General features: G+C 47.9%; 1 protein-coding gene across 1 annotated transcript; it reads right to left on the reverse strand.

The window, feature by feature from the left end:
- Positions 1–378: 378 nt before the first annotated feature.
- On the reverse strand, positions 379–6,596 carry Prss42 (Putative serine protease 42). Its single transcript, XM_026390119.2, has 5 exons — positions 4,869–6,596; positions 4,611–4,767; positions 4,035–4,297; positions 3,022–3,182; positions 379–1,463 (listed from the first exon to the last, which is right to left on the reverse strand). The coding sequence occupies exons 1-5, from the start codon at positions 5,143–5,145 to the stop codon at positions 1,227–1,229; spliced, it is 1,095 nt and encodes a 364-aa protein (XP_026245904.2). The 5' UTR covers positions 5,146–6,596; the 3' UTR covers positions 379–1,226.
- Between the last annotated feature and the right edge of the window lie 5,004 nt (positions 6,597–11,600).

Genomic DNA, 11,600 nt, shown 5'->3' on the forward strand with positions numbered 1-11,600 from the left:
AACCCTACTGGGGGCTCAAGGCTTTAAACATATGGGGGAGAAGCAGAAATCAGGTACCGTTTGGGATGTAACTCCCTGATCTCCTTCTCGCTTACCATCTCTCACTTCCAGAGCCAACAAAGAGCAAACTCCACTACAGAGCTCCATGCAGAAATGCTGATGGCTACGAGCAGCACCACAGCAGAACCCAACTGGCTAAAACCATCTGTCCAACACACGTGGGCGCAGGCAGGGGCCGCTCCTCTCACTCTAGGATCTAAGAAGAATCACAACATCTTCCTAAGTTTCCCATGAGAAACGTTCTTTGCAGGGTCCCCACACCCCAGGCCAGTACAGCAGTAGAACACACACAGCAGTCTTCAAACATTTATTGAGTTCACATCTGAAATGTCCACACTCAAAACTGCCTCAACACAACTTGGAGTGTCCCCCAATGCAGCCACTAGGGCCCTGAGGAATAGGTGCCAGTCTGGGGTGCCCCGTGGGGCACAGAGCCACACTGGGTACAGGGAAACCTGTGCCAGCTCCAGGCACCAAGCCAGATGCTAAAGTCCCAGGCCTCACACCTCTGCAGGGACCTGCTAGGGCCTCCTTCACTGCCTCTGCAATCACCTTGCAGGTTGGTGTGACAAACTCCCAGGGAGACCCTGAAACCAGGGCCAGGTTCAGCTTCCTTCACCGTGATGAATTCTCTCCTTTGGTAGATGTTCTCCAAGGTGTCCCTGAGTCATCACACTCCGAGTGGCAGGCCTGCTGGCCCTCTAGCTAGAATCAGTTCATCCATATTCCCAGCAGGTAGAGTATGGGTCAGGCATAGGTTGGTTGAGGCAGGTGAGCAGGGCACCAGGCTGGAACACCTTGCAGGCCCCAGTCCCCTGCCAGGCTCCACTGTGGGGCTCCCCAGGGGCAAGCGATTCCAACCAGAATTTGAAGAAAAGGCATTGAGCTTGGCATGGTGGCTCATGCCTAAAATCCCAGCAAATCAGGAGGCTGATGTAGGAGGATCTCCAGTTCAAAGCCAGCCTCAGCAAAAGCGGGATGCTAAGCAATACAGTGAGACTAAATGAAATACAAAATAGGGCTGGGGATGTGGCTCAGTGGTCAAGTGCCTCTGAGTTCAATCCCAGTACCAAAAATAAATAAAAAAATAAAGGGCATTGAAAAGGCAAAAGAGATTGGAGGCCTAGTGGGAGACCCAGAAATAGGAGGGGAATGGGCCAGGGTGATCATAGAGTCACCAGGATGCCCACAGGCAGCGTAAGACACTCCAGTAGAATGAGGAACATCACCGAATACAAAGGAACAGCCTGGTTCACCGTTGCAACCACCCACTTGCTGTAGAAGCTGAGATAAGTGTAAACTCCAGGAAAGTCTGAGTGACCACAGGTAACGCCCCAGCTCACAATCCCCACCTGGATCCAGGTCTCATTAAACTCACAGCTCATGGGGCCCCCAGAGTCTCCCTGGGGAAAGACAAAGAAACAAACTGCAGGAATGGAATTGACGTCAGAGTAGGCGATCGGCACAGCAAGGTGCCAGGGAGACAGACACATAGGGCTTCCCTGGTCACCCCACAGGCCCTGCCCAGGCCAGGCTTCTGTGAACATGAGAACTGTATATGGAAATATGGAAATTGAAAAGTTATTATGGCCATTTCCCAAACCTCAGTGGTCGTTAAACATTTTGAATATCACCTCTGCACTGCAGCCCCCAAATCCTTATACTGAACTTGGAGTTTCTTTGAAACTCTTGACCTATGTAGCAAACTCCCCCTAGTCCACTCACATCCCGTACATATTCCAACTCCAGCACAAGTCAACGTGTCCTGAACCAAACCTGCTCCACTAGCCCCACCACCAGTCACCTCCAGGAGAAACCCAGGGTCTTCCTCAGCCCCTCCCTCAACACCAGTGCCCTATGATCTTCACCCTTCCACCTCAAACACATGTCCTATGGCTCCTTGCTGCCCCATACCCTGCTTGGGATCCAGTGGTAATCCCTACATGATGAAAACTGCTCTTAGACTTCAGTCTAGGCACCACACAACCAAGAAAGTCACTGACTTAAAAGGCAAATCTGATCACACTCACCCAGGCTTCCTCCCAGTCCTGCCTGAGCCAGACTAGAACTTGGCCCTGCACCCAGACTCACTCTACCTCCCCACCCCACCCACTCATCTCTCTAGCCACATCTGCTACCCCATTGCTCTACATGTTTAAATCATCCTTCAACTGAAGATCTGCCCCCAGACCTCTGGGACACTGTACATGCTGAGCCCTCTCCCTACATGAAGACTCTGGGCCTCTCACAGAAGTGACTGGTAGTGGGACAGTGCAGTAGGTTTGGGAAAAAGCCAGGCTGAGTTACTCTTGGAATGTTTCAAAGTCTTGAAGGTAGCAGAGCTGATGGATGAATGGGGTTGGGTACATGGGTTCACAGCAGGGAGAAAACATTCAGTAGAGGTAAGGACTTTGGCCCTCTCTCTGTACAGGTGATAATCAAAATATTCAGGGTTCTTGGAACTTCTTCTTTGTTCATTCCAACGGTAAAGTTCTTTCCAGTACATGCAAATATGCATCTGATAAGACTAGGCCCAAAAGCCCTCTCCTCAGGAACAAAGCTTGGTGGAGAGGGAAGAACATGGGCCTGGGAGTCATAGAGGTACTCTCAGGACGACCTTGAATTGATGTCCTTGGATCTCCCCTTCCCCATATGGATAATAGGCACTGTGTCTGTGTTGCTGGGTCGTGATGTGGGTTAACTGGGATCATTTGGACTAGCGCTCACACTGGCGGGGTGAGTGCTGCACAGGAGAGCTCAACTAGTGAAACGCAATGTGGACATCACCCAGCCCACCTTCAGCACCCTAGCAGTGCCCCAGATAGCGAGGATTGCTTCCTTTTGAAGAAACAGGCCAGACCAGCTAAGGGAATCTAGGGGGTCACTCCCTGTGCACCTCCTTAGCTCAACTAGGGGTAAATGGAGGAGGCACAAATATGAGGAAAGGGCGTGCAAACTTACCTGACAAGCATCCTTTCCTTTTTTAGTATCACCACATATCATCCCTTTCAAGACCAGATCCCTTTTAGATGACAAGGCTTTCTGTATCTTCTCATTACATTCTTGGTAAAGGATGATTTGTTGGTCCACTTCCTGTAGAATCTCTGTTGAATTCATGTCCGCTAACGAAGAAGATAAGCAGAGTGTGAATCTGTACAAGTCAATAGTAAGCCCCCTGCATCCAGTCTGACCCTGGAAGACAGTAGGACAGTTTGTATCCCATTTGACACAGGAGGGATCTGAGGCCCAAAGGTGACACAGGGAAAGGCAGGGTAAAAGGCAAAACCAAGATAGGAAAAGGAAGAATATTTCAGAAGGGGGAGAGGCAAGTCCTTAGTATCCTGAGAAATGACAACCAAGCATCTGTCACTCTTGAGTTTTGATAGTAATGGTGACAGGGTGTCCTTAGCATCAGTAAATCAACTTCACATTTTAGGGGAGGATCACAGGCTCTTGGACAGGTAGCATGTCACAGGTACCAAATCCAGCCTCTTCCCATGGATAGGAAGCTGTACAGCCTCAGGTCCAGAACAGGAATCTCAGGCTTTGCATACACTTCAAGAGACAAGAAGCTCCCTATCCTAAAGACAGCTATTCTCAATGAGAAGCAGCTCTGACTGGCAAACAGTTCATCACCCCCTGGGCAGAAATCTCTCTGGATGTATCTGGTTATCTCCTTTTGAGGAAAAAAACAAACAAACAAACAAACACAAAAATCCCTCAAACCAGCTCCCCATGTGCCCCCAAAATCTGCATAAGGAGCAACTCTTGGCTGAGCAACTCCAATTCCCAGGCAAAGTGACTTTCCTAAATTTCTTGATCACCCAAGCCATTCAGGACCCATTACCTTGACTGCTCTTAAACTGCAATCCCTTTACCTCCCTGTCTTTCCTTCTCTTTGGCCTTCATTTCTGTTTCAAGGATAAGACTGCTTCTCCTCTCTCCCCAGTTTGCTTCTGATCTGGAAGTCTTACCTTCTTGTTTTGTTTTGCCCCACCCAGTCACCCAGCACTTGGTCCCAGTTTGCACATGGAAAAGCTCAGAAGGGACGCAGATAGGGTGGATAGTAGTGGTAAAATTCACAGGGTAGAGGAGGCGAAGAAGGGCAATGTCATTTATAACCGTTGCAGCTGTTCTGAACTTAGGATGGACAATGATGTTCCGGATGGGGATCACCAGGCTTGTCTTTTGTGTACTGAGACGCCGATCTCCCATCTTCACGCTGTACTGCAAATGACTGTGGGAGAGAGGACATGCTCCTCACCCTGGGAAGCGTCCCTCCTGCCCTTCCCATCCGAGATGGTTCCCAGCATGACCCCAACCTTCCTCGCCACTTCCTTCCCACACCCCATCTCTAGCACCAAATCGTCTCATTTTGGGTCTCCCTCCAAATCCTCTTAAGTACCTTTAGTAAAGAGAGGGCAGTACAGAAACTTTCCCCTTTCCACCGAATGTGTTTTTGTTTTACCAGTTCGCCAGGGTGGTGGGCCAAGGGTGTTGGAGGAGAGCAGGGCCGCCTGCAGGACCCCGCATCTCCATCTGCCCCTCACCTTATGATGCAGTGCGCGGCGGTCAGCACCCACTGCGCGGTGATGAGAGAGCCTCCGCACACGTGCTTCTCCCTGTTGCGCACGCTCACCTGCCAGGGCCACTTCCCCTCCTCGGCGTTAAAGCCTCCAACAATCTTCAGGAAGGGCCGGCCACACACTAGACCAGGATATGCAGGAAGAAGGACTGGAAGAGTCAGGTCCCACCTGCGAGCCCGTGCCCGGCGACCCCTGCGTCCCAGTGCTCCGCAGCCGGCTCACCTGGGGCGTGCTCACCCGAGGAGAACGCCAGCAGGTGCGGCAGCACCCCGATCGGGCCGTGCGTGGGAGCCACCTGGGTGCGAGTCTGCATGGACGGGGTGTCTGTGTGCGCCACCGACTCCCCTGTAGGCCCCTCCTGCCCGCTGGCCCCGGAAACCTCGCCGCTCGTGGGCCCAGAGGACGTGAGGGGCACGGCGGATGCGTAGGCCTCGCCGAGCTGCAGCTGCAGGAGCAGGAGCCAGGCCAGCAGGCCCAGGCAGCCGCCCCGGGACGCCATGGTGCGCGGGCCCTGCGGCGCCCCCTCGCGGCCGGGTTGGCTGCCGATGGCGACCACGGGGCGCACGCGGCGGCAGGCGGCGAGCTAGGACCACGACATGGGGGTGTGGCTTCCTGAGTTTCCCTCGACCTCACTCCTTCTGGACCAAGGGGCAGGCGCTGCTGGGGTGGCAGTCCTCGATGGAGACCGCTGCCTAGGGTCGCGCTCCAGACGTCCAGCCTGGATTCTTGTAGTTGACATATGGTCCCCAGGGAGGCAGTGTTGAGATGGAGGAACCTCGAAAAGGTGCGGCCTAGAGGACGTGCTTAACTCATTGAGGGTGCTTCTCTTGGAAAGGATTAGTGTAGCTCTCATAGGACCCCAGTTAGTTCACATGATAATTATTTTAAAAATAACCTGGCCCTGAAGTTTCTCTGGCTTCCTGTCACCATATGATTCCACCCTCTTGCACATGTTTCCCACCATGATGCAATCTGCTGTGTTGTGATATAATCGCCAGAAGGCCCTCATCAGAGCTGAGCAGATACTAGCACTATGATCTTGAACCTCCAGATCTGTGAGATAAATATCCTTCCTTTACAAAGTACCCAGCCCCCTGGTATTTTGTTATAGTAATAGAAAATAGACTAATACAGCAAGTGAAAAGACAAATGGATACCATCCCCCTTCCCTGTGACCACTCATAAGCTACTCATTTCACTCCAACTGTAGCAGGCTGCCATCCTCAGATCTAGTGCAGTGGCACAAATATTGTGCCCAGAATGATAGGCAAGCTGAAAAAATTAGTGCTCTGCAGCTCTGTCTGAGGTGACTGAATTTATTTGAAAGAAGAGGGTTAGGATTAGTTCACACTAAAGGTATTGCTTAAAACAATAGAGGTCTTATTGGTGAGCAATACAGAGCTCTGTGATACTAGCAGGGAAAAAAAAAAAGTGAAATAGCAACCTGCCATTAGCTTAACAAAGTGGAAGAAACCACCAAGAAAATTTCTCCTATGCTCACATTTAGCTTTAAGGGCCTGTGCATGCACTAGGCTGCACCAAATCAGCAACAGAAAGTGGAGTCTATTTAAATGCATTTCCCAAGCCACACAGATATCTGCAAAAGGCAGAAACTTTCCTGGTTCAATGGACTGAAGTACAACCTTTCACCAAAAAGCTACTCTGACCTAGGGGTGACTCCTAGTAAGCCAGGATTAAAAATAAAATCACACTCATCCCGAATGTACTGAAAGGCTGTGCACAAGCCCAAGGCTATGTCTTCCCAGGAGCAAATGCATGGGGACCGTCTAAGCCACTAGTTCCTGGCTGAACCTGTGGGGAAATAGTAAATTCCAAAGGCTGTGAAAGCAGAATTCATGCTGCACATATATCCAATGACCAATAGTGAAAATAAAACTGACTAGAGGCAAGCATCCACCAATGAGTGGCTTACACTCACCCATAAATTAACTCGGGAATGCCAGGGTAGAACACTAAAATAAGCACAAGGAGGGGTCGGGTCTGAGCTGGGATATTAGAGACTGAAAATTGACAGGAAAATAGATAACACAGAAATATTTCACCCAAGACACTAAACAAATAAGCAAATGACCAAACAAACAACAATATAAGTCAGCAGGGAGGAGGGCAGAAATCACTGTCTGAATTTGCTACAATATATTATCTAAGATGCCTTCTTTTCCATATATATATATATATATATATATATATATATATATATATATATAAAACAGGTAAAGAAATAGGAAATTTTACCAATTCACAAGGGAAATATTGCTGGTAAAGAATCTGTCTTTGGGGCTGGGGATGTGGCTCAAGCGGTAGTGCGCTCGCCTGGCATGCATGTGGCCCGGGTTCGATCCTCAGCACCACATACCAACAAAGATGTTGTGTCCGCCGAGAACTAAAAAATAAATATTAAAAATTCTCTCTCTCTCTCTCTCTCTCTCTCTCTCTCTCTCTCTCTCTCTCTCTCTCTCCTCTCTCACTCTCTCTTTAAAAAAAAAAAAAAGGAATCTGTCTTTGAGGGATCCAGTATACTGGGCATAGTAGATAAAGACTTCAAAACAGCTATTTCAAGTACATTAAAAGAGCAGGGTGTGGTGACACCTGCCTGCAATCCCAGCAGCTCAGCTCTGGATGCTGAGTCAGGAGGATTCAGAGTTCAAAGCCAGCCTCAGTCACTTAGCAAGACACTAGAGCAACTTACAGAGATCCTGTCTCAAAAATATAAAAAAGGATTGGGGATGTGGCTCAATGGTTAATCATACCTGGATTCAATTCTTGGTGTAATATATGTATATATATGTTAAAAGAACTAAATAAAAGCATATTTAAATGATTAATAGAGGGGCTGGGGACGTGGCTCAAGTGGTAGCACGCTGTCCTGGTATGCGCAAGGCACTGGGTTCGATCCTCAGCACTACATAAAAAAATAAATAAAGATATTGTGTCCATCTAAAACAAAAAAATAAATATTAAAAAATAAAAAATTAAAAAAATAAATGATTAATAGAAGGTATGCTAACAACAAAATCAAAGAATACATAAATGGAGAAAATTTTAAAAGAACCAATTTAAAAACCTTTATAAAACCAAGTGGATGCCAGGCACAGTGGCACCTCCCTGTAATTCCAGCTGCTCTGGAGGCTGAGGCAGAATTGCAAATTCAAGGTCAGCCTCAGAAATTTAGCAAAACTCCATCTAAAGGAAAGAAGGTCAATCTGGGGATATAGCTCAATGGTAGAGCACTTGCCTAGCATGTAGGAGACCTGGATTCAATCCCCAGTACTGGGGGTGGAAATGGTGACCAGAAGACAATGGCAGCTTATTCAAAATGCTGAAAGAAAAAACTGCCAATCCAGAATGTTATATCCAGTAAAGTTGTTTTTCAAAAATGAAGATGATGAAAGTGGAATCATTCATTACTCCCATCTTTACAAAAATACAAAGGATTAACAGAAAACATAATGAACAATTTATATCAATACATGGACAACTTAGATGAGATGGAAAAATTCCTAGAAGCATAATCTATCAAAACTAAAAATCAAAAAAAAAAAAAATAGAAGCCAGGCTCTTGGCACACGCCTGTAATCCCAGTGGCTCAGAGGATGAGGCAGGAGGATCAAGAGTTCAAAGCCAGAGCTGGGGTTATAGCTCAGCAGTAGAGTGCTTACCTCATACATGTGAGGCACTGGGTTTGATCCTCAGCACCATATAAAAATAAATATTTTTTTCAAAAAAAAAGAGATCAACACCAGCCTCAGCAAAAGCAAGGTGCTAAGCAACTCAGTGAAAATCTGTCTCTAAATAAAATACAAAATAGGGCTGGGGATGTGGCTCAGTGGTTGAGTGCCCCTGAGTTCAATCCCTAGTACACACCCACCCACCCCCCTAAAAATAAAAACATAGAAACTCAATCTTGGTAGGTTGTTTAGGGTCCAGGAATTTATCTGTTTCTTCTGGATTATCCCATTTAGGGGCATATAATTGTTCATAATAGTCTGGTAGGGATGTAAAATGGGACAGCAGCTGTGGAAAAGTGTGGTGGCTGATCATGAAGAATTCCCATAGGCTCCAGGAGCCCCACTGCAAGGCATATACCCAGAAGAATCGAAAATAGGGATTCAATCAGACACCAGACACCTGTGTTCACCTCCCTAAAACCTGTGAATATATTACCTTATATTGTAAAGGAAGCTTTGCAGGTGTGATTAAGGATCTTGAGATGGGGATAGAACTCTGGATTATCTAGCCACTTGAGCCCTGCAAAAGGGAGATTCTTTCCTGACTCTAAGCAGAGGGAGATGTAGCTACAGAAGAAGGATCGTAGAGGTGCAATGTTGCTGACTTTGAAGGTGGAAGAAGGGGCCATGAGCCAAGGAATGCAGGTGACCTCTAGAAACTGTGAAAAGCCAGGAAACATTCTCCTTTGGACCTCCAAGAGACTCATTTTGGACTTGTGACCAAAAGAACTGTAGGAGACTAACTGTGTTGTTTTGAGCCACTAAGTAGTCATTTCTTATAGATATTGTCATACTGAAGAAAATGCTGAAGCAATTAAAATAATACAATAGAGCAAACCTGTCCTGAAATGGAATGATCTGGAAGACACACAATTAAGTAAAAAATGAAAAATGATAAACGATGTGCAAAGTGTGATCCCATTTGGACAGCAGCAAACTCATGTTATATTCATAAATATGTATCTATACCCGGGACCCAGTGATTGGCAGGTGTCTTAGGTGGTTGCTGCCCAAGCAGAGATTCCTCCTTCTATAACAACTTGCCTCCCTTAGGTGCTCACAGATCTCTGAGAGGCCCAGGGTATTTCCAGATCCACCCCATCATTGCCTAATTGTAGAGATGCTGTTGGGTCAGGAAGAGCAGGTGACCTAGTGTCAGCTGGGAGATTCAGGAGACATTTATGGGGACCTCAGAAGAAGAGACTTTCTCATTCTTCTCAAAAAGCTTCTAGCAGAAATATCCCATCCTCCATTCTTCTGAGAGCAAATGGAAATAGATGGGCTCACTGGGGTGGTGCAGATTTTCCTGCAAGCTCACAGGGGTCAGACTATAACCACATTGATCCCCAAGAAGACACAGCACAGAGAGGTGGAATAGACATCCTGGGTTACCCACCTGCCCCCCTGGACAGCCCTGGGACAATCATCCACCTGTCTCCTTTACTCTCAGAGCCACCTGACATCAGCATTTTGTTCCTTGTGACAGAACATCTTCTGATGGACACAGACATCCACTCCATTTCCCCTTGTTGGAACCTATGTGTGGCCCTCTGAGTCCCCACACCCACATCAAGGCTCCGTCAGGCAGTCAGGGGCCTAAGCCTCTGTCCCTGACCCTGGGGAAGCCTTTAGGCTCTTTTGAAAACTGAAACTCTCACTTTATGAGAGAAGGGAAGGAAAGGGAAGAGAAGAGATGGGAAGGGAAGAAAAAAGGAGTGAGAAGGGAAAGAAGAGAATCAGAAAGGGAAAGGATTTGCTGGGTAGAAAGTGGGGGGGAATAGGAGGAGGAGCGCAGGGGAAGGGGGAGTGGGGAACAGAGGGGAGAGGCAGCCGATGAAGAGAGAGTGGGGAGGCAAGGAGGAGGAGTACCGAGGGAAAGAAAGGAAGAGGCTGAGTTATAAATGAGCAGGAAGACACAAAATACATCACTTGCAGAAGATACAACCTCCTTCTAAATCAAATGCAAATGAACCACCCCCAAATTATTAATAAAGTGAGAGGGTTGGAAGAAAAGATCAATGTACAAAATCAAACTTAATCCTTGAAAGCAATAACAAAGCAATAAAAAGAGAAAAAAAAATCCAGCAATCAGTATGAGGCCTTGTGCCATCTAGCTGGGCTTTTCTGACTGCTCTCCTTGCTCTAAAGTCCCCAGCCACACTGGCCTCCTTGATAGGCCTGCCCCCAGGCCTTTGCACTGGCTCTTTCCTTTGACCCCAGATATTCATGCAAGTAATTTCCTCACCTCCTGGGTCTGTACCAGAATTTGTAAACTTTGTGTCTGTAAAAAGCCAGATAGTAAAAAAGGCTTTGTGAGTCAAGAGACAAAATTACAACTGTCATGGAGGTACTTATATACCAAGAGAGAAAACAAATTTCCACAAAACTTTTACTGATGGGATTCAAAATATAATAAGAACCGAGTTTTTTTGTTGTTGCTGCTGTTTTTGAAATACAAGCCTACTAAGGAGAAAATGGAATTCTTTTAGGGTAAAGAATGGAATTCTTTTTTGTTTGTTTGTCTTCTTTGCTCATAACTGTATTCCCAGCTCCTGGAACATGCCTGGCACATAGCAGGTACTCAACAAACATCTGCTGGCTGAGTGACTGAGTGGAGGGGTGAATGTTTGGAGATGGAGCCTTAATGCCTATAAGTGCTTAGACCACTGCCTGGCACACACCAGTGCTCCCTGTTAGCCACCGTTATTGTTGTGGTTGTTACACAGGCATCTGGAAGGAGAAGGCACCCAGAGTGCATAATCTTTCAGCCACAGGCCTCCCTGCCTGTTGCCTCCCTTCCCCTGCACTTTGCTCCTCCCCTGGCTCCTGGCTCCTGGTCTCCACCCCTCCCCCTGGACCCTGCGCTCCCCTCTGGCGGTCTCAGTCTTGGTCCCTACTATTGAACCAGCTCTCGGCCTCTCACTCCCCGCAGTACCTCAGCAGAGTCTCCCCTGGACACCCAAGATTCCTCGGATCTGACTGCCTGTGTCCGCTCTGTTCCAGTCTATCCCCAACCCCACCCCTTAGCTCGCACTAAGGACGCTAGACTGCCCGTGCTCCGCCTACGTATCCCTCTTCTGGAAAGCCTTCCCTCACACTCCCCAGCCTCTGGGTGCCCGCAGTCCCCACATGGATCCCTGACTGAGCACCACCATTCTCCTGGGACATCCCGTTCTCGCTGCCCGCTCCCAACAGGGGACAAGTC

This window comes from Urocitellus parryii, chromosome 3 (assembly GCF_045843805.1).
Source record: "Urocitellus parryii isolate mUroPar1 chromosome 3, mUroPar1.hap1, whole genome shotgun sequence".
Taxonomy (NCBI): domain Eukaryota; kingdom Metazoa; phylum Chordata; class Mammalia; order Rodentia; family Sciuridae; genus Urocitellus; species Urocitellus parryii.